We start from the raw sequence: 24,321 nt of genomic DNA, 5'->3' as shown, positions 1-24,321 counted from the left end.
ACACACAAATATAAAACACACACATGGGACATGTAAAAAACTGATCCTAGAAAGGTCTGTTTTTTGAGTTAGTATTATATGTCAGTTTCCCATATTTTTTAATCAATTAGCCATTCTCAGACCTTTAACAAAGTAATACTATCATAAAAAATATTATCACTGGGGAAAGCTGGAAACTCTCAATACTATTTGCAACTTCTTGTCTTAAATTATTTCAAAGTAAAACATCATTTTAAAAATAAATTGCTGGGTGATGGGGGCACGTCTGAAATCTCAGCTCTTAGGGCAAGAGGATGGGGCAAGAGGATATCAAGTAAATTGGAGACCAGTTTGGGCTACACAGTGAGATTCTTATTTCAAAAGCAAAACATACATACAAACACACAGACATACAAACACACCTACTTGCCACACAGAACCAGAACCAATAGGACACAGCTCAAATATGATCCTCGTTCAAATTATGTCTCCTTCTCTTTATTATACTGCAATGTCTATTCAAATGTGCTTAAAAAGAAACTCTTTTTTTAATTGACAGCTAATTGGCACTTGTTTCCTTTAGCAAAGAGAAACTGCCTTTCTGAAGGTAATCAGAGTCTTTGCTTCATCTGTTTTCCCTCAAACTGGCCACAGTCAGCATGTAGTAGGATCTGAGAGCCAAAATCTGCATTTGGCTGGCTCTGAAGTCTGAAGTCTGTAGTAGGTGTAAGCTGATGTTCAAAACAATTAAAATGTCTATGCTTTCATTTCCTAAGTAGATTGAACAAAACAATGTGAATTATTTGCAACACTTGTAAAATGAACCAGAATAGAATTGCTACCAAAGGTGATTTTGTTCATGTGAAAGAAGGCCTCTGCTCTAGGTCACCCTGCCCAGTATTATGGTTATTGCTTAGAAGCAGACAGCTCATCCCTGGTATAGGACCATTACAGCACACATGAAGTACCTTCCCTGCAAAGAGTGGCTCTAGTGGGAGAAGGAGGTAGCAGTAGGAAGAATGGATTTACACTGAAATGGTGGAACAGTACTCTAAGGAGCCTGGAACTAAGAAGACCCATAAAAGGAGCCAGAGAACAGGTTCCTACAAGAGAAACCACAAAGCTGAGCATTGTATCATGCAGCACCACATACTAATACCATCTGGAACCATGTATCTGTTTCTCCCAAAGTCCAAGGCTAGCAGTCTTAGCAACAACAGCAACCAGAAGCCTGTCTCTGTATATTTTGTTGTTGTTTTGTTTTTGTTTTTGTTTTGCTGGGCCTGGGTGCTGTCCCTGAGCTGTTTTTTGCTCAAGATTAGTGCTCTACCAATTGAGCCACAGCTCTACTTCCAGCTTTTTGGTGGTTAATGACTTTTTCCTGCCAGGTCTGGCTTCAAACCACCAACCTCAGATCTCAGCATTCTGAATAGCTAGGATTACAGCCATGAGCTGTTGCTGGCAACCAGCTCTGCCTCTGTTTTTAAAATATACCAGTCTTTTCTGTCCTTCCCTTGCAGAACTACAAGTCTGTAAAAGATTCTGTGATGGTTGTGACAAGACATTAGTGACTCAGATGTGGCTCCTAATTTAAGTGGAGGAGTTGGAGGGAGAGAGGGAGGATGGAGTCACATGCATGTTAGCCCTCTTTTCACACTAACTACAAACTTTGAAGGACAAAGACTTTCACTTCAGTTTCTGATGTAATCCTTTTGAGGCCTGTTTGAGCCCACAGGCACTGTAAGCACTCAAAATGTTAACAAATGCCTTAGAGGGTTGAGAAATCTAATACAATGACACTTGTGAATAATAGACAGAAATAGCACAACAGTTATCTCAAAGACAGGAAAGAAATTCTTACCCTTGCTAGGCATTACTTGTCAAGAAGTTGAATCTCAGTGACAAATGATTTTCTTCAAAGGAAGTGGAAACAAAGACAAGATGGAAGGATGAGGGGAAAATACACAAAATACCTAATGGATGGGAACAAAAGGCAAATGCTTTGTGACTGCAAACCTTGCTTAACTCTTTTTGTGGTTAGTACTTAAATGCTAACATTACCTCATAGCCCCAATACCTAAAAATTTAGAGACTAAACCATGAGTAAGTAAGTACACAGGATAAATTGAAACTAAATCTTTGTGTGAATGTGCACAGAGTATAAAAGGCACTTTATCTGTTTGGTTTACCTAATTCTTTTTTCTTTTGTGTACAATTTTAGAAAGGAAAGAAAAGATTCAATGGGTCCAGTATGACAAATCTCTTCTGACAGAACTGAAATTCAAAAGACATAGCAAAGATAATGACATACTTTCACAGGAAAGGTTTATTCTGAAGAACAGCCTCTCCAATTTGGACTCTCCAATCCATTTTAAAACCGAGCATTAGCTTTAATCTAACACTCTGTTAGGCACCATGAAAAGAAAGGTTTAAAAAAAAAAAAAGGTTGATTCAGTCCTTGGAAAAGCCTGTTTTTTTTCCAGGCCTTTTTCATTCTATGGCAAGGCTGGCCAGATAGTAAGTGCTTTTGGGTCTGTGGGCCACAAGAGCTCTATTGCAACTACACAGGTCTGACATGTAGTGCAAAGGTAGACAGGGACAATGTGTATAACAAATAAGCAGGCTTGTGGTCCAAGAAAACTTTGTGCACTAATATTTGAATTATCAGGTGTTATAAAGTCATTTTCTTTCGTTTTCAACCAATTAACCACCAGAAAACTGGAAGTGGTGCAGTGGCTCAAAATGGTAGAATGCTAGCCTTGAGCGAAAAGAGCTCAGGGACAGTGTCCAGGCCCTGAGTTCAAGCCCCATGACCGGCAAAAAAAATAAATAAATAAATAAGAAAATTTAAAAAATAAATTTTACAGACCCTTCTTAGGTTATGAACCATACAAAATGGGGTCGCAGACAGTTGTGCCATCAGCTACAGTTTCCCAAGCACTGCCCAGGCAAAATGGCAATGAAAAACAGTATTATTATAGCTTAGCTATAACCTGATGTATGGAACTGTAGCCCCTTTGTACAATTACTTAATAATAACAATAAAAAATTTAAAGGGAGTGTTATTAGCTTATGAACTATTCATTTTGCTTCTAAAAAGAACAGAGTGTTGGAGAAGAAAAAAAAGAAAGGAGTAACAGTGAATTTAAATTGTGAATCTAAATAGCCTACTGAGGCTCTAATCTCTAGGCACCTGTAGGAAATGAAGGGGTAAAAGAAATGTTGGCCCAGGGGAAGGGCTGTAGATTGAACTAGAAGAAAAATGAACACCATGAAGATGTGAATGAACAGTGGAGCCTGGAACTTAAGAACTGTGTAAGTTACTTCTGCATAACTGTGAACAAATACCTGACAGATACAACTTGGGAAGAAAGATTTATTTAAGCTCCTGGTTTTAGAGGTTCAGTCTGTGGTCACTTGGCCTCAAGCACTTAGGCAGAACATGGTAGCAGGAGCATGTGGCAGAGAAAGCTATTCACCTCATGGCAGACAGGAAGAAGAGCAGGCAGAAGGGAGTAGGGACTGAGTACAATCTTTGAAGGCATGTCCCCAGTGACCCACGGCTTCCAATGAAGACCCATCCTCTAAAGTTTCCAGAACCTCCCAAAATAGCAGCATCAGCTGAAGACCAAGCTTTCAACACATGACCCTGTAGGAAACTTTTCACAGACAAACCATATAAAGAACCAAAGTTACTAAGTATACAGAATCACTCTATTAAATAGGCAAAAGGCAGTCTGGGGTATGTGCATGTGAGAGGGATAATTTTTATTTTTGCTTGTTTGTTGTTCTTGGATATACCAGTTCAAAGGAGATAATCTTAAAAGCTTCTATTTTCAGTCTTAGAATTTTCCCCATCTTTAAAAAAGATTTAGCACTGGTCACTGGTGGCTCATGCCTATAATCCTAGCTACTCAGGAGGCTGAGATCTGAGGATTGCTGTTCAAAGCCAGTTGGGCAGAAAAGTCCCCATAAGACCCCAATTAACCCCTCAAAAAACCGGAAGTGGAGGTGTGGCTCAAAGTGCTAGCCTTGAGCAAAAGAGCTCAAGAACAGTGTCCAGAACCTGCATTCATACCCCACAACTGACTAAAAAAAAAAAAGATTTAACCCTAGGTAGAGGTGGGTCTCAAGAAGTTCTGCTAACATGCCCACTCCCATTTCAAGCTAGACATATAAGAGTGGAATTTCTAGCCATAAAGAAGGTAAGGAATAGACTCCCAGGTGAGATCCATTATTATAACAGTTACTAATAATAGTGACAAGATGTTTTAAAAACCACAGAGACAAGCTAGAAATTGCCTGGCATAGAAACCAGAACAAAGTCTGGAGTAATGAATAGCTAATGGCAGGCCTCCACAAACACTAAATAGCAACCACTAAGAAATGCCAAGGAATCAGTATGGTGGAGGGTTAAGTAAAGCCAAATTTGCTGGCTTGGTCAGGAATAGCAGAAAAGTAAGCTAAAGTAGAAATCCAGCAACAACAAGTTTCTTAGGCCATTTTCTGTTACGGTAACAAAATACTTAGTGACTGATGAAGAATAAAAGGTCATTTGGCTCATGGTTCACAAGGCCGGGAAGGTCAAGAACATGGTGCTGCATCTGTTCAGCATTGGGTGAGGGCCTCTGCTGCATCATAACATGGAAAGGAGTATTGGAGGGTGAGATAGAACAGAGAATACCTCAGGTCTCTTCTTATAAAGCCACCAAAGCCATCAGGGAGGGCCAACCCTCAGGACCTCGATTACCTTAATTGAGGTAATTACCCTCAAAGGCCTCACCCCAAAATAACAAATACATATGAATTTGAGATTAAATTTCTAATACAGGAGTTCTAGAGACACATTAAAATAATATCATAGAGCAGGTCTCCAAAATTGACATCTTTCTCCAATACGAAATACTTTCATCCCATCTCAAAAGTCTTCATATCTGGGCTGGGAAGGTGGCTCAGTGGTAGAGCACTTGCATTGCATGCCTGAGGCCCTGGGTTCGATTCCTCAGTACCACATAAGCAAAAAGAAAAAAAAGCCGGAAATGGCGCGTGGCTCAAGTGGTAGAGCACTAGCCTTGAGCTGAAGAGCTGAGGGACAGCGCCCAGGCCCAGAGTTCAGGCCCCACGACCGGATCTAAAAAAAAAAAAATCCTCATACCTTAATTTCCTTCAGAACCCACTCAAAAATCCCAAAGTCCATCTCATCTGAATCAGATATGAGTGAGACTCAAAGTAAAATTCATCCTGGGCAAATTCACTCCCACCATGAAACTGTGACATCAGAATAAGTATCGATTCCCAAAATATATAATGATGACAAAGGCAAAGGGAAAACATTCCCATTTAAAACAGCAATACCACATAAGTAGGAAAACAACACTATGGGCTAACACTTCCAAATGACCTTTCACCCCATGTGTCACCTCCTGGACACACTGAGGGACTGGGACTCCCAGCGCTTCACAGCTCTGTCCCCAGGGCTTTACTGGGCTCTGTGCAGCCACAGTTCCCACAGGTTGGACTTTGCTGCCTGCACTTCTCCCAGACTGGCACTGAACATTGCTAGCCCTACCGGGTGGGCTTCTTGATGATGGTCCCACTCACTCCAAAGATTCCATTAGCACAATAGTGTCTCCCCAAAATTCCTGTGTGGAAGCCATAACTCCCAGTACATCATGCACATATAAAGCACACATATAACAGTGGTCCCCTAAGATTATAATGGAGCTGAGGGAGTGAAGAAGGAAAGAGATAATAGTCCCATGACAAATGCTGCCAAGATAGTAAGCGGCTACCAGAAAAATGTCCACAAATTTCCCCTAGGTCACTGTTAGAAGTCATCTGACATGGTATGAGCAGTAACTCACCGCATGTACAGAAGAGAAAATAAAGTCCATCTTCAAGAGCAGAACAGAGGGGAAGAATCTGATAACATCCAGACAACTGCTGAGGAACAAGTTCATACTGAACTTCAAGTCCTCTGGAGCTTTTGATTTGTTTGTTTTTGAAACAGGGTTATATGCACTCTAGCATGGCTTCTAAATCGAGATCTTCCTGCTTCAGACTCCCCAGTGCTGGGAAAACCACTTCCTGACTTCTTTGAGGCCCAAGGCAACACAACACAGAAATATGACATTTATTGATTACCCAAACAGCACTGACAATATGACTGCCACATACAGAGTACGTTGGTTTTAAAAGCTTAATTCATGTATTCTTTCACTGAATCTTTGTAGATAAAATAACAGGTATCACTTTTACACATGAAGTTGTTTTGTTTTGCTTTTACCAGTCCTGAGGCTTGAACTCAGGGCCTGGGTGTTGTCCCTGAGCTTCTTTTGTTCAAGGTCTAGTGCTCAACCACTTGAGCCACAGCACCACTCCCAGGTTTTTCTGAGTAGTTTATTGGAGATAAGAGTCTCAGGGGCTTTTCTGCCAGGGCTGGCCTAGAACCACAAAGCCACTTCCAGTTTTCTGGTGGCTAACTGGAGATGGGTCTCACAAACTTTCCTGCCCAGGCTGGCTTCAAACCGTGATCCTCAGACCTCAGCCTCCTGAGTTGCTAGGATTACAGGCATGAGCCACCAGCACCTGGCAATTCTAACTTTTTTTTTGGGGGGGGGTCCGGTCATGGGGGCTGAACTCTGGGCCTGGGCGCTGTCCCTTAGCTCTTCAGCTCAAGGCTAGCACTCTACCACTTGAGCCACAGCGCCACTTCTGGCTTTTTTCTTTTTGCTTATATGGGTGCTGAGGCATGCAAGGCAAGCGCTCTACCACTGAGCCACCTTCCCAGCCCTATTCTAACATTTTTTAATAGTCTATTTGAAATACACTTTGGGATTGAATGAAAAAAGTCATCAGGAATGCCTTTCCAACTGCAAGGGGAAAAGAATCTACTGCCCAAAACACCCACATATTTGTGAATCTGGTCGGTTTAAGGGATATATTATTATGTGCCTCTAGCAAAAGCATAATCATCTATAATGTAATAGTTTATACAAAACAATGAAGATTTTGAAGCTTAATAATTTAAAATCATATAAACGAGATACCAAAAAATCCAGTTATGTAATAATCTAGTGAAACACTTTGAAATAGAATACTCAAAGAAAGATAAACAGACAAATACTTTGAAATGCTCCCCACAGTTCCTTATGAGGTACTTGGAGAAGGTCATCTAAGTCCAGTGTTCCCTGCCCCCACCCTCTTGCTAACTAAAATAGCAACAGGCCTTGATAATAATTTTAAAAGACCAAGTTGACTCAAAAGTTTTACTCTCTGAAGGAGCAAAGTATTTTTTTTACATGCACACACACACACATACACATATTCACACACACAAACACACACATAATTTTCTAAACTTTCTTCTTTTTGTGGTACCATGTGAGAAATTCTAGATTTAAGCATCGGTGTCAAGTAAATAAAAACTTCGTAGAAATGATTTGAGTTTAGAAAGAGCCTATAACATGGAATTTCTGATGTTAATGACAGGATCCAAGATACTACCCCAAAACACTGCCCAGGAAATCTAACAGAAGTGGCAGGAGAGAGCAGGGCACTCCCACCTTTCCTCTCACCATGTGAGATGAGCCCTCCCCATATTCAAGGAAAAGGGGGAATCTTGCATCCGAAGACACTGAAAAGAAAAATATGAATGCACAGGCCTTGCTCTGTTTGCGCTTAACCTAGACCATAACTCCAATGGCTCTACACGATCTCAACCAGATTTCTCAACTGTCCACATTTCATCAAACGAGGCACAAAAATACACCAGGTGACTATTCAGGTCTTTGTTCCCTTCTAAAAGCTCATATGTCACACGGAAATGATACCAAGTTGTGAACCTGGGATCCTCTGGTGAACCTGGGATTCACATTAACCTTTGTTAATGCTATGAATGGGGCCACCATGAACATTAGGGTGTAAATGTCTCTTCAACGTACTGAATTATTTCCTTCAGACACAGTACTGCCATGACTATGTCACTCAGTATTTCTATCTTCACTTTTATGAAGAATCTCATACTGAAGAGGTATATGTTGATACAGGAAGCAAGAGACTCAAGAAGGACCAAGCTTACTCTTCTCCTAACAATCTGCTATTGTAGGAACCTGTCCAAGACCCAAGAGAACTACACTAATCCCTTCCAACAGTGGCATCTCCAGTGCCTCAAACATCATTTACAGTACCACAGTGGAAACCAACCTTCCAGGATTGAACCTTTGAGGGACTAACCACACACCCAAATCACAGCAGTTACATTTGCTCTGTTCTTTTGGCTAAAATGTCCCACAGCCTAGATTCAAAGGCAGGATACAGAATTTTTTATTTTCTTGGGAGATGCATCAAATAATTTGGGGGCTTTATTGTACTTATCTGAGATCATGGTTATATGTAGTGGCTGAACTCTATAATCATTTGAAAAAGAGCCAATTCCAATTCTTTAGAAACTCTTCCACAAAAATTGAATAAGAAGAAATATTTCCATATTCATTTTTCAAACCAAGCATTACCCTGCCACCAAAGCCAGACAAGTGCATGTCAAGAGAAAAAAGTTATAGACAAGTATCCCTGATGGTCACAGAAGCACCAATTATCAACAAAATACCAGCAAACTGAGCTGAACAGCGTAAGAGGGCCATTGTCCATGACTAAGAAGGTGCAAAGAGGGTTCAATTATTGCAAATCAGTGTGACACCACACCTTCACACAGTGAAGCGTCTGACAAAATTCAGCATCCTTTCATAAGAACTCTCAATAAGCTAGGAATGGGAGGAATACACTTCAACCTCATAAAGGCCTACATGACAGACCCATAGAGGCCATCATTCCCAACAGAGATATGTTGAAAGCTTTTCCTCTGTGATCAGGAACAAGACAAGGATGTCTCTTCCTACTTCTATTTAACACAGTATTAAAAATCATAGCCAAAGCAAACAGGGAGGAGAAAAAAAGAGTGTATCTAGATTGGAAAGGAAGAAATTAAATTGTCATTGTTGGCAGACAATACGATTGTACAGAGAGAAATCCTAATGACTTCACAAAAAAGGAAAAAATAAAACCTCTTAGCACTAATAAGTGAATTCAGAATAGCTGTAGGGTACAAAATTAACATACAAAAATCAGTAGATTTCCTAATACTAATACTAACCTGAAAAGGAAATCAAGAAAACAACTTTATTTACTGTATCTAAACAAAAAACAGGGAGGGGGGCAGCAAAAACAACCTCCTCCCACCAAAAACTAAAACAATCCCCCAAATAATTTAGGAAAACACTTAATCAAGAAGGTAAAAATATTTGTACACTGAAAACTATAAAACATAAATGAAAGAATTCTTCATTTTAAGTTCCTAGTCACTGTATCCTGTACTGTCCTACTACCCTAGAAAAATTAGCTTTTCCATTTTTTATTCCTATATTTCTTAGAGAGCTTTTATTTATTTCATTGTTAATCATAGTTAATATTTCAATGGTTGAAATTTGTGTTAAATTTTCCCTATTCATATTGGTGTAGGATTTTTGTCTCCTGTATAGATCTTGACTGCATATGCTGAAACTGAAAAGGCTCATAAAGACCTGAAGAAGCACAAATGCCCATAGCACCAACATGTGACTGATTAGTAACTTAAAGACATTAAATGGGATAAGCCAGGTGCTGGTGCCTCGTGCCTGCAATCCTAGCTACTCAGGAGCCCAGGCAAGAAAGTCTATGAGACTCTTATTTCCAATAAACCATCAGAAAACCAGAAATGGTGCTGTGACTCAAGTGGTAGAGCAATCGCCTTGAGCTGAAGAGCTGAGGGACAGCACCCAGGCCCAGAGTTAAAGCCCCACAACTGACAGGAAAAAAAAAAAAAAGACATTAAGTGGGAATAAATAAGCTTAAAAACTAAACAAAAATTTCTGTGTCAGTCTCATTCAAATCTTTATTCTGTTAAACACATTTTTCAGAAAACATCCTTTATCTTTTTTTTAAATCTCTCTTTTGGTATGAGCTCTTAAAGAGACTGATAGTCACACAAGAAAATGTTGGCTACGAGTAAGACCTGAGACAAGACAGACTCAGAAAATAAAGAAGCAGTGCTAACACAGGTCAGATAACTTAAGACACAGATCTAATCAGAGCCAAGAGTTGGTATTAGAGATAAAGATTACAATTACTTAGTAATTAGAAGCAGGTTTGTGAGCCAGACTTAAAAGCACAGCTCTGTTACTACTGTCCAGTGTGTTCTTGGGCAATTATATAACACCTCAGTCTTCTCTATGTAAAATACAAATGATAACAAAAACACTAGCCTCCTCAGTAGATGAATGGATCTAGAAGATGTGGTATATCTACACAATGGAATTCTATGCCTCCATCAGAAAGAATGACATCGCCCCATTTGTTAGGAAATGGAAAGACTTGGAAAAAATTATAGTAAGTAAGCCAGGCCCAAAGAAACATAGGTCCCATGGTTTCCCTTATTTGCAATAACTAGTATATGTCTGAGTCAAGCAGAAAAGGTCAGATAAGTTGATGTTAGGGGAATGAACCCCAAGATAAGTATTCAAATTTTTTTCTTTCATGCAATTGTTTCTAACATATTTATAAGATGATTTCTATGTTGCTTTGCATGTCCCTCCCCCATGGTATAACCCCTGCTTTCACTCTATTTGATGCTGGTATAATTTATGGAGGGGAAGGGCAAAAACAAATCTTTTAACTAGGGATATGGGTGGACCCATTGCAACAATGAGATGTACAAGTCGTTATGTCGAAAAACAAACTTTACAACTTTGGTGGGGGGGGAGGATCAGGTGGGAGGAGGTGAGGGGAGTATGGGAAGGGATGGAAAGGGGAAACAAAGAGGAGGCAACAATGCTTGATAAGAAATGTATTTGTTATCTTGCCCATGTAATTGTAAGCCCTATGTAGGTAGTCTCAATAAAAAAAGAAAATACTAACCCCCTCACTACCACATAACCAGAAAAGGCTGGAAGTGGTGCTGTGGCTCAAGTGGTAGAGTGCTAGCCTTGAGCAAAAGAAGCTTGGGCACAGTGCCCCAGGTCCTGAGTTCAAAGCCCCAGGACTGGAAAAAAAAAAAAAAAGAATACCAACCTCAGAGGGTATATGAGAATAAGTAATTTTACGTGCCTAAAGTATGTGACTCTTATCATTACCAAATGCAGGTTTTCTTCCTACCCTTCCTTCTACATCAGCCTTTTCAATCCATTTTCCCCATGTATTCTATACTGTAAAACTTTAGGGAGACCTCTCCTGCTCCAAACACTGCTTTCCCAGGTTTTCTTTACCACTTTAACCCTCAACTTGGGTCTTATTTCATGAAGACATAAAACATCCCCCTCCCTTAAATGGCTATTATTTCTTTCCAGTCCCAAAGAAATTCCTCCATCCCCAAAAATGGAGGTGGACAGCATAGTAAACATCCCACGCTTTGATCGCTTTCCCTTCTTCCTTTTGGGCTACCTTTGCCTATTCTGATGTCCTGTGGGAAGGGCTTATTACCCCAGCTTGGCCCATTCTGGGTCTTGAAGGAAGGTACAATGGAGGAGTTCGTGGCCTTAGATTTCTCTTCACGCCTCATCTCTGCCCTTACTGAGCAATGAATTTTATCCATTCCTCCAAAATTGTAAACTCTCAGGTGTCCTTCAGAGAAATTTTCCTTATGTTAGCACTAAGTCTTACTGCTTCCACCACAGAATCCACATACAGTGCTGTTAGAATTGGTTCTACCCTCCCTTCCCTAGCTACAAGGTAAATGTCTCCACAATCATTTCCACCCAGCTCTAAAGTTCTGCAGTTACAGCAATGGACAAGGCCCAGCAGGGAGGCCCCACTTGCTCTGTACCATTTCCTCTCACCATCACCACTCACATTCCTTCTCAACACAAGGTTGAGACAAGACTGCATGTGTAGCTCACTTGGTAAAGCACCTGCTTAGCATGCACAAAGCCCTGGGCTCATTCCCCAGCGCTGAAAGCAAAAAAATCACAAACTTCTCTCTTTTTTTTTTCTTTGTGGGTCGTAGGGCTTGAACTCTGGGCTTGGGTTCTATCCCTGCACTCTTCAGCTCAAGGCGAGTGCTCTACCGCTTGATCCACAGTGCCACTGCCGGTTAACTGGAGGTTAACTGGAGATAAGAGTCTCATGGACTTTTCTACCCGGACTGGCTTTGAACCATGATCCTCAGATCTCAGCCTCCTCAGTAGCTAGGATTACAGGCGTGAGTCACTGGCGCCAGACTCCTCTGCCACTTTGATATTGTAGAGTACATAGTGAATCACCATTCCATTTCCTGGCATACACCTCTTAAATCTGGAATTCTGGAATCTTGAAAGTAGTAAATGTCTTTTGGCATGCTCATGAGTTGACATGGCAGACTGCCTCCAAGTAGCTTCAGAATGGGAGCTGGACACCCAGAATGCCAAAATAGGATGAGAGGGTTCATTTCAGCCTCAGGCCCAAGCTTCAGAGAGAAGAAAGGGGCTAAAGGGGACGCCCACTGATAACTTATCAGTTGTGCCTATGTAAGTCCCAGTGAACAGGACTTGGAGAGCAACGAGACAGCGGAGCTGGTGGAGACCTCGTGGGGGCAGAGCCCCTGAGAGGACATGGAGCTCTGCACTCCTCTGTACCTTGTGCCAGGGAACTCTTCCCCTGCACCCTTCATTATGATGTCCTGCTAAACGTGGTTCTCTGAGCTCTGTGAGCAGATAGCATTAACTAAGCTCAAGGAGGGGCTGTGGAGATCTCACCACTTAAAAGTCACAGGATTGAACCGGTGATGACTTTGGAAGAGGGGCCAGTGTTGGAGAATGAGCCCTCATCTGTGGAAGCTGGGTTCCTCCAGGTGGATGGTGTGCAACTGAGGGAATCAGAGGCCAGCCTGTTGGAATCACCACTGCGGGACGGCCTGCTTCATTAGAGCCTAGCAGCAGTGCTGAGTGCCAGGTGAGAGTAGGAGATTGAGCTTGTTTATTCCTATAGCCCCTGAGCCTCTGAGGACAACTCCCAATGTTATTTTGATAAGTGTTGCCGTTCTCTCTGCCATGGTGCTGAGTGTAACTAGAACCTCATTTCCAGGAATTGTCAACTTGGCACTTAGTACAACGAGTTATAGTTTCTTTCATAACACTATCAAAATAAAGCCTAAAGACTAAAACCTGCCCCAAACTTCTAAGTTACATTTCCTTTTCAATTCAAATTTACTGTTTGGAAAACCCTGATTAGAAAAAAAAAAAAATCTAGGGTAAATGCCCTCCAAAGAGTCATGTACATCTATACTCCTTACTGCCCAAACGGAGGAACAAGTATAAACACAGCTGCCTATTAAAATTAAGTAAAGCAAACATTCCTGCAGCTAACTTCAATAGCTGCCTACAAGTTTGAACTATACCCAAAGCAAGGGAATGCTACCTTCATCAGCTTTTGCTGAACGTCTGAGCTGCACCACCAGAAAAGCTGGTTATTGGTAGGCCAGCTTTAGAGCAGCAGAAGTGGGGCTGATTCCAGCCCAGGGAGGGAGGGAAGGGTACAGATAGGGATGACAAGGGACAAGGGACTGTCTCCATTTAGCCTCTTGTTCTCAAGGCAACATGTGGGTTGGAAGAAACTCAGTCTCTGTTCCTTGACCCCCATCTTTCCTCACATTAGACTCTGACATTATTTCCCATTAAGAAAAAAAAGGACAAAACTAAGAGATGGGAGAGGGCGAGCAACAGGACTCACAGCAGATAGACAGGAAAGAGGTGGAAAAGGCCCTTGGGCTGCATGCCTGGGTAAGACTCTGTAACAGGCCTGGGTAATCAGACTTTGTGAAGAAAGAAAGGGCATTTTGTTGTTGTTGTTCTTGGCAATTCTGGGATTTGAACTCAGGGTCTCATGTTTGCTAAGCAGGCACCCTACCACACAGACCACACCCTCAGGCCTTTTTCTGTTTTAACTATTTTTCTGATGGGCCTCAGATTTTTTTGGTCTGGGCCAGCCTCAGGCTACAATCCTCCTACCCACGCAGGTGTTCAAAAGAAAGTGTTTTCTATGCCCAGGTATTGTGGATTATACCTCTAATCCCAACTAGAAAAGCAGATAGGAGGATCAAAGCCTAAGATCATCCCAGGCAAAGTCTAGTATCATCTTTTTGTTTAAAAAAGTGCTTTTATGGACTATGAACTAATAAACAAGTCAAAGGCCTTGGAATCTTAATCCAGCTCTACTACAGACTATGACCTTGAGGAAGTTAGTTAACACCTCAGTGCATACATGCTCATCTGTGCAGTAAGGGGGATTATACCACCTGTCTCAGCATGGTTTTGTCAGGACAAAATGGATTAATAAATGCAAAGGACTTAAGAGTAATGCCTGGCATACAGTAAGCCTCCAATAAATATGGTTATTATTTTACCAACATTGTCTGAGATTCTTTGTGAGACACAGAAAAAACTGAAATTCCTTTTTCATTGCAAACAAAACAACAGACAGCCTATCCGACCACCCAACAGAAGGACAGACTTGGCCAGACCCCCACTTTCTAGTGGCCATCCAAGTCTCTCCTCTCTTCTATCGTCCAGCCACCTTCAGCTCACTATGGATCTGAGAACAGGAGGCAAATCACTCCTCCCTGGTAGGCTCCATCCACATAGGACACAGCTTGGGCTTCAGAGCACTATGGTTGTAAGGTTTGCCCAATGTGAACTGGCAATGAACATTCAGGAGTGAATATGTTCAAGACATCCACACACAAAGGTCCTAATCCACCTCCCCCTCCACTTCTACCACCTTCCACTACAATTCTTTGAACAAGCCGACAGCTTTTGGAACCCTATGCTCGGGGAGCAAAAAAGGATTCTCATCCCTGACTACCTCAAAAATCATCTAGTGAGGCATCTGCACCTGCGCCTGTTTTTGTCCAGATGCTGGAATCTTTAAATCCATGGTCCAGACTTGCTTTCCAAATTTTCGAAATAGATTACCCCAGTGTACAACCCTGACCATCCATAATTTTCTTTTAAACTTCACGGGGTAATTCCAATGCACTTTAGCTAGGGCTGATAAATGCAAATCTAAATCAATTGATGGTCAATAGGTGATGTATGCAGCTAAATGGTCCATTCAGCCACAGCAGGCAGAGAGAAGTCAGACTTCCTAAGCAAAAAGAACATTAAATCCATTTGTTAAAGTGAAATGGAGGCCTCCTGCTGGGGTAAGACCTGTCACATGGTCTGCTATTCCTAGAAAGAGCAGCAATCAGCTGCCAGCACATGCATTAATTCACCAGTGCCATAAATTCTCCATAAAAGTCTCCTGCCCGCCCTTCCTTTATGTCAGCCAGGCAGAAACTGGGGACTGAAGGGAGTGGGGGTGAATATCTGATAAGATGCAGTGTGATTAAAATTGGCATTAATAAAAATAAACTATTTCAGGAAAATTGCAGGCCAGTATTACTGCTAAAAGCCTTGGAAATTTCAATTCTTAAATGAAAATTTTTTTAACTACATTAGTATATTTTTAAGTCTCTTTCAATGATTAACACTGCAGTACAATACAATTTCATTTCAAATCCAGTGGGGAGCCAAGATTAGAAGCAGGAAAAGTCTTAAATCAAGAGTTGGGAGGCTGGGATTCCAGTCTCAGCAATAAATTACATCATCTAGCTGTGAGGTCGTGGACAAGCTGACTTATGTCCCTGGCCTCTGTTTTCGCGGAGAAAAATTCAATGACCATGAGTTCCTCCTGGTTCCTAAGACCCGGATCCATCCTGCTGACCATTAGAGCAGCAGATAACAGATAAACTTCAGAAAACTTCAGACACAGTAATTGAACTATAAAACTTAGCTAGGTCCTGTCACTTCACCTGGCAAACACTGCAGCCACAGCAAAGCACCTAGACAGGCCACAGGCTGGCTATCCAGAGATTGGCAACTGAACTTCTCATATAGAACAGGCTCCATTGCATGGCATGATTAGAAGTCATAGGAGAAATTGTTAATAGAACTAGTTCAATATCTAAACTGAATAGCAAAGCCAGACACACCTTGAAGGCAACAAGGCCTACCACTTGAGCTGGCCTTTGTCCCCCAAAGCACACAGTAGGGTGACGCCTCTTCTGCACACACCCCCTAACTTGCCCCCTCTGCCAATGGGAAGACCCATGCAAAGCACCTTCTCCCTCTCCCCGATCTCCCTGGACCCTCCTGTTCTTTTCTTGGGATTTGTCTTCAGGCTGACTCACTTTTACTCAAATGAAAAATAATGTTGTTTTTATAAGGAACTTCCACATGCCATAAGTAGAAAGAACCCATTAACACTAATACAAAATAAATAAATAAATTAATAATAATAATACAGAGCCGGGCACTGGTGGCTCACGCCTGTAATCCTAGCTACTCAGGAGGCTGAGATCTGAGGATCGCGGTTCAAAGCCAGCCCGGGCAGGAGAGACCGTGAGACTCCTATCTCCAATAAACCACCAGAAAACCGGAAGTGGCGCTGTAGCTCAAGTGGTAGAGCACTCACCTTGAGCTGAAGAGCTGAGGGACAGCGCCCAGGCCCAGAGTTCAAGCCCCATGACCGACAAAAAAAAATAATAATAATAATACAGGTAAGGACTAGCTAAATCCTGTTGCCTTACAAAAATGCTTAAGCAGAGAAACGCTCGTCATCCTTATTCAGACCTGTCACCTGTAAAAAGAAGGCATGTTCTCATTGTGCACTATTATGATGATGATGATGATTATGATTATTATTTTGGCCTTGGGGCTTGAACACAGCCTGGACATTGTCCCTGAGGTCTTCAGTTCAAGGCTAGCACTCTACCACTTGAGCCACAGTATCACTTCCAGTTTTTCTGGTGGTTTATTGGAAACAAGAGTCTCACAGACTTTCCTGCCCAGGCTGGCTTTGACCACAATCCTCAGATCTCAGTTTCCTAAGGATTATAGGCATGAGCCACCTGTGCCTGACAAGTTAATATTATTTAATCCTTGTTCAAACTATGGACACAAGGTCATGGTCAAATGCTGGGAAGATCAACCCATGGTGGAGGAGACTGAGCCTCTGCTGATGTGGAACATGACTCACCTCTGTGAGAAAGGTGTCTCATCTCACCACACTATCGGTTACCTGTGTTCCCACTGCAGTGCCTCTGTCCTGGAAGTCCTCCCAACCACTCTGTTGGGAGTGGTCTCTAACCAGCGTTCCCACATCAGAGAGGCTCACTGTGACTAATAATACACAAACACACACACACACACACACGTGACATCCCACACTGGTTTGGTTCATGGTGCTCATTAGCACCAGAGAGATTATTTATTCCCTGGCTTCTTATGTATTCCCCACTCAGACATACCACCTATGGGAACTCAGGGGGACCATGCCAGCAAGGACTTGGTTTTGCTTACTGTTGCATCCTCAGCACCTAACGCCTGGCACGTGGTTAGTACTCAATAAATATTTGTTGAGTGAACAAATGAAGGTCCTCAACTGATCTGATACATGTGGATCTGGTCCTTCACGTATACCCAGTGCCTGGCATCCAGTAGGTCCTCAAGAAATGTATGATAATGAGGCGTAGGAGACCACTGGTTTCTTATACTGGATAGAAAGCCAAAGACTACTCAGCCACACAGAAACAGCTGCATGCAGCAAAGGCTGCATAATCTGAGATCAACCAGGAACTTATCATAATGTATTGTGAGAAGGACCCCAAGCTAGATGTCTCTCAAATAACTTATGACAATGTCTAATATACCAACCATTACAGCTTGATGACTTCAGATGCAAATAAGAGGGTGGCTGATACTCAGCATGATCAAATGATCAATCAAGGACATGTCCACAAGGGACAGGCTGAGAGAGGAAAAACAGACCAGCCACCCCTGTGTATGCACTGGTGAGGGCAGTCAGGGAGCTGGGCATAAGGCTCATGGGGAAGACCTGTTGAAACCAGACAAGGCCAAAACCAGTGACAGCCTCTGAACAGCCACTCCTCTGGGGTCAGCAGTCGAGGCAGCTGATGCTCCTGCAAGAGGTGTTGAGCTCTGTGTCCCGGCAATCTGTCCTTCACTACTGCCAGTGACTAAGAATACATAAGCAGGAATCTAGCCAAGGGCAGACAGGAAAAACAAACTCCTAAGACTTAAGAGAAGGCAGGATAAAAAGTAGGGCTACTATGCGGACTTTTAAGAGCATTCACAGCACAGACACAGCGTCAGCCCCACAGCCAAGGCCAACATCATGGAAAAGGAGTACTGGGTCCCACAGGCTACTCTGCCATCACTTAGGCTATGTCCCAACAGATAGTGAGGCCAGAATTGCAATACGTCTCCCTTCTACACCAGCCAGATTAACTCAGGCAGTGGAGTGAGCTGTCTGTGAGTACAAAAAGGACCCCTGGGAAGGGGGAAGCCATGCAGGCAGGCACAGGCTACCTTTACCCACATAGGATGCTGTCCTCATGTCCTAAAATAAGCCGACAGGAGCCCACAGAGGATTTTCAGCTGATCTAATGTCTAGTGTGTGACCTTGGCAGAAAGGGACACCCTGTGAAGTGTTCCTTCCACTCTGCCAAAGTGGATTAAGTCATTTTAGTATCAGAATTCCTCTTTTAAAAGGTAAGAGTACTTTTAGGGTGAGAAAAACACAAACCAATTATCCATCTGCATCTTAAACTTTTTTAAACAAACATCTAGGCAGATCAGAAAATAAAAAAGGTTTAGGATTACTCATTATGTTTAATGATTTTCTGAGAGGAGGGGGGTTAGGAGAAAAAGGTACAGCTCCAATCTTGTCTAAAACATCACATTCAGCAAACAAATAAGAAGCAACTAAGTAGGATCACCCAAATAAACCCTCTGAGGCAGCTCAAGATTGACAAATGAAATCTATAAACAGAGAAAACTAAGATTAGCACAAAAGAAAGAGCATCAATAAACCAAAATCCATTCACTCTTGAAGCGGCATCAATCTCCTGCAAGAGAAGGCATTTCCTTCCCATTTGTTCTCAAGGCCTCCAGAAAGAAGGCCACCAAATCCCTAAGATTAGTTGAAAAAAGTAGTTGATAATTATACAACCAAAGTGGGTAAAAGGTAAGCAGTGGTTGCTGTAATACCTACAAGCAACTTCTCATACATATTATAAGCACCACCATCTCCCTACCCTCCAGCAACTCCTAACTCCAAAACATCTTTATAAAAATAGAAGCAGACCACTGCAAAACTTATTAGAATTACTTCACAACAATGCAGGAGAAGCATCAGAGCACTAAGAAACCGGCCTCTGGATTTGTTTGATTTTTCTTAAGGATTTCAAAAGGTATTTCAACTGTAAGATTTGTCCAGTTTTAAAAAATAAGTTTCCAATTCATTATTTAATTGCAGAATTAAAATAATGCTATTAAATTACTTAGAAATATTTTAAGGTCTACAAAAAGAGAAGACTATTACCTCCTTGTACAAACACATGTACATGTATACACATACATATGTATATATATATGTGTGTGTATGCATGTATATGTACACACACACTACATGATAGATTTTCAATAATATATGTGGGCTTTTAAAGGTCATTTTTATGACAAGAAAAACTATAAAGAATGATGAACCCCTAATTCAAGGGTTCAGTGAGTAAAGATGAAGAATGAGGCCTGGGAGGAACATTGGGAATTCTCAAAGACAATTGCAGTACTTTTTTTTCATAAACAGAGTAATGAAGAGACAGGTGTTTACTATCTTACTAGTCTCCATATCTTACTCATAGCTTTCAGTATTATATAAAAGCCAACATTAAGAAAAAATAGGGGGGGGCTGGGAAGGTGGCTCAGTTATAGAGTGCTTGCCTTGCATGCATGAGGCCCTGGGTTCAATTCCTCAGCACCACATAAACAGAAAAGACCGGAAGTGGTGCTGTAGTTCAAGTAATAGAGTGCTAGCCTTGAGATGAAGAGGGACAGCACCAGGCCCAGAGTTCAAGCCCTATAACTGACAAAAGAAAAGAAAGGAAAAAATAGGATTGGGAAGGTGGCTTAGTGGTAGAGTGCTCACCTAGCAGGCATGAAGCCTCAGTACCATATGAACAGAAAAAGCTGGAAGTCGTTCTGTGGCGCAAGTGGTAGAGTGCTAGCCTGAGCAAAAGAAGCTCAGGGACAGTGCCCAGGCCCTGTGTTCAAGCCCAAGAACTGGAGAAAAACAGTCAATATATAATAAAAGACAACTATTTTAAAATGAGTTCATGTAACTGTCATCATGGAAAGTATAGAGAAACACATGTAAGTCAAACCCCCACTTCAGAATATTTGTTTTCAATTATATGTTTATAATGAAAAGTAAAATAAGATTACTCAGTTTGTTCCAGAGCTATCCTAGCTTTCTATTTAACTTCTACAAAACTAACAAACCTTAAGGAAAACTTTTATTTTTTCCTGAACTTCTACAAAGATATGCTCAGTTTTTCCTACTATGTACTGCTTCATTTTATTTGCTTTAAAAAAAAAGACAAACTACTTTTTCCCCCACTTTTTCTGTAACTTTCATCATAATTCTTTCTTGTTCTCTGAATGCACCTGAAAAAGTGAAAATGAGGTCACACTCCTCTGACTGATGTATGACACTATTATTTACATCACCCCAAATGGTCACGTAACTGTTTTGGTAGGGAACTTTTTCTGTCTGCCAGTTTTCCTGTTTCCAAGAGGAGCCTCTAGGTCTAAGACTAGGAAAACACCCAGAATTATTTACCCTTTCCCAGATTCTGTGCTATGCATTCTGCTTCATAAAGTGGTAGAAACGTCTCAGGTAGTTCAGTTTCATTTTATTCAGACATGTGGAGTACTGAATTTTGTTAGGACAATCTAAGCTAAGAACTCTCATGGTCCTCAAAGTCCAGCCATTGTCAGTATTTCGAAAAACCTAAACCAAGTGGCTCATGCCTACAAAGCTATCTCATCAGGGAGGCTGAGATCTGAGGATCAAGGTTCAAAGCCAGCCTGGCCAGGAAAATCCATGAGGCTCTTATCTCCAATTAACCATCAGAAAACCGGTGCTATGGCTCAAAGTGGTAGAGCAAAAGTCTTGCGCAAAAAAGCTCAGGAACAGCACCCAGGCCCTGAGTTCAAAGCCCAGACCGACAAAAAACAAACAGCAAAAAAAAAAAATCTAAACCATATATCTAGATGTAAACTGGCCACTCATGGAATAAAAATATTTTTTGTTTTTGACTTCACCAGGTCTTGCTAAAGTTAGTTGACATAATTAATCATATAAGCAATCACTGAATACATGTGGTCTGAAAAAAAAAATGAAAGTATGATATCTAGGTGGCAAGAATACTAAAAGTAGTCTCTTAGTCATAACATTTTATTTTTTTTTATTTTTAACAGTTATATTCATGTTGGAAAAAAAAGTAGCAACAAAGTCTAAAGAGCACTGGCTTAGACTAGTTCTATCACTTCATCAAAAATCCCAGAGAATTCTAATTTCTTGATTCTGCTACAAAAATCTGACACAGCTTTAATTGTCAAAATTAAATACTGCATGTCCAAACAAAAGCAAGCTGAACTATTTAAGATTTCAACCACATTAGTGAAAGCAGGATGTATAACACCAGAATTGGGGGGTTGGGGTTTTTTTGGTTTTTTTTTAATTCTTGGTGTTTTCCTGATATTGACTTAGAGTTTCCCCATGGAAACACATAGCTGGAAACTGAAACCCTTTCAGAATCAACAGTTATATGATCGTCTTGGGTGATCTAAACAATACATCAGAGATCTATGACTCTGTTTTCATTTCTTTGGATTCATTTCTTAATTTCCTGTTAAAATTGTGCAAGCCGGCTTTTATCGTTTTTACAAAACGTTATGTTCTTGCCAGCTTAGATCTCTGCTCCTTGATCTTTGTAAAAAGTAGAAGTCATGGGAGGTGTTAAGAGGAAACAAGTGTTTCAGACCACATCTTCCTGCCACAGCCCAGGCAGCCAGCACAATTTGCTCTTTCCATAGCTTCCAATTCTCCTCAAAATTCAAATGAGACCTCTCCAAACTACTGCTCTGAAAAAAGTCAATACTCCAGGTGTCTGCACAAAACCAAACCAAAAAGGACACTTTATTAAACTAATAGCCTCAAATAACAAACCTGTCTGTCTTCAAAATAATCCCCTTTGGCCTTATAGGTCAGCCCAGGCGACAGGTGCAGGACATGCCTTCCTAGAGACTACCTCCCCCTCCACAAATCTGACCTTTTACAGCTGGCAGCCCTGGCAGCCCACAAATCAGTTATCAGTAGGCCAAAGCCGGCTTTCCCATCTGCACTTTCCAAATGGTTCCTGTGCCAAGGGCTGAGATATGACCCAGCTCTCTGATGAGAACATGCCTCCTAAAGTGACTTGCCAAGTTTCTCAGCAAGCATTTCTAAATGTTCTCGGAGCTCCCTCTTCAACCTCTCACTCTCATGGCTCATTCTTCTTTCCTTCTCTATGTTTCCTTTTTTATTAAAAAAAAAAAAAAAAAGTTTGAGGTACCAGGACTTGAACTCAGAGCCTCATATTGGGTAGGCAAGAGTTCTATACTTGAGCTACACCTCCAGCCCTCCATATATTTCCTAATGATACCTCCTCATCTCATCTCTCCAGTGTTATATCCTTTTAAGTCCAGACTTTGTCCATGTTCATGAGCCACTGACCCCTGCCCAGCTAAAACCTCAGCTTCCAATAACACAAAAGGTATAGTTCCAAGTTTCAGAACTGATTTGACATTATCTTTTGAGGACTTACCTGCAGGTAGCTCAATTCTGGCTTCGTCCCTTGCCTTCTCCAGCTTCTCCCTAACCCAGGGAAATTCCTGAAGGGAATCCAGGAAGGTATCAAATGCTTTAGGACCCCTGGAGGGCAGGATATCCAATAGTAGCATCGTTTTCCTGAGGCCTGTGGCTTGAGATTTGATTTCCTGAACATGGTTTTCTGTCAAGATTCCTTCTTGGTAAAGGTACTGAAGAACCAGTCCCTCCACCAATACCTCTGCACCCAGCTCCAGGCGAAGTGAACGGAGGACTTGTTTGTCTTTAGCCTCCATTTTCCCTGGAAAGAGACAAAACCATAACTCAGATGACAAGTTGGTCGGTGGGTCCCTAAGATAGCATGGCCACCCTCTAAGCACCTCAAAGTCAGACAGATCTTTGAACCTCAGCAGAGTGCCAGGCCTGGCATGTTTTCCACATGATTGTCAAGGCCAATTTCAAATGCTTCTGAACATCATCTTTTCTTTCTTGCTTTTCACACAATGGGGTCCTTAATTCAACTCCTTGTTCCGTAAAGAGATTTGACAAAAGTGTGGGTCACAGACCTTCTTTTAAAAGCAATTTGAAAAGAAAAAAAAAAACTGAGGATTTCTGAGTATCATCTAATTTTAACATGCCAGAATTTATTTTAATGTAGTTTGGTTTTTAAATTGTCTTTACCCATGCCAGGCACTGATGGCTAACACCTGTAATCCTAACAACTCTGGAGGATGAGGTGTCAGGATAGTAGTTCAAAACCAGGCCAGAAAAGAAAAGTCTGTGGCATTCTTATTTTTATTAACCAGCAAAAAGCAAGACGTGTGGCTCAAGCAGTTGGGTGGCAGCCTTGAGTGGAAAACAAAAAACAAGACCCCTAGTTCAATCCCCAGTACCACACACACACACACACACAGTCTGCATCCTTGAAAGCCTACCACCAGCAACCTAGTTCAATCCCCAGTACCACACACACACACACACACACACACAGTCTGCATCCTTGAAAGCCTACCACCAGCAACCTAGTTCAATCCCCAGTACCACACACACACACACACACACACACACACACACACACCACAGTCTGCATCCTTGAAAGCCCACCACCAGCCTCTGCAGCAAGCGCCAAGATGACCACAGGCACTTGTAGAACCTGACCAACAATGGGAGTGGAAGGCAGACACCAAAGATACCAATGACTTGAAGGATCTTTTTTCTAAGAGAAATGGCCTCTACACTGCCTTCAAGAAAAGGTGTCGGTGTCCTGTCTACAACGGTCAAGGGCCACCACACCACCTTGAAAATTCACCATCTCCAGCACAACACTGGGTTTTTGTTTTGCCAGTCCTGGGGTTTGAACTTACAGCTGGGGCATGTCCCTGAGATCCCCCCGAGCTCCCCCCTCCCAAGGCGAGCACTGCCCCGGGTAAGCCGCAGCTCGCCCCACTTCCTCCTTCGGGCTTTCCCGGTGGCTAACTGGAGGTGGTAAACCTCAGCTCCCAGGCTCCTGAGTAGCGGGAGGGCGCGCGCGGGCCGCGGCGTCGGGCCACACCCCAGCCCGGTCGG

The 24,321-nt window shown here is 41.9% G+C and overlaps 1 protein-coding gene across 1 annotated transcript in view; it reads right to left on the bottom strand.

The window, feature by feature from the left end:
* Positions 1-24,321, bottom strand: part of Cradd (CASP2 and RIPK1 domain containing adaptor with death domain) — a 141,136-nt gene that overhangs the window by 116,267 nt on the left and 548 nt on the right. Inside the window, exon 2 of the mRNA XM_013020128.1 lies at positions 22,754-23,056. Coding sequence (XP_012875582.1) covers positions 22,754-23,051 — 298 coding nt within the window. The 5' untranslated portion in view covers positions 23,052-23,056. The remainder of the gene's footprint in view (positions 1-22,753; positions 23,057-24,321) is intronic.

This window comes from Dipodomys ordii, unplaced genomic scaffold, assembly GCF_000151885.1.
Source record: "Dipodomys ordii isolate 6190 unplaced genomic scaffold, Dord_2.0 Scaffold3, whole genome shotgun sequence".
NCBI lineage: Eukaryota > Metazoa > Chordata > Mammalia > Rodentia > Heteromyidae > Dipodomys > Dipodomys ordii.
This window is presented reverse-complemented; position numbering and strand designations above follow the sequence as displayed.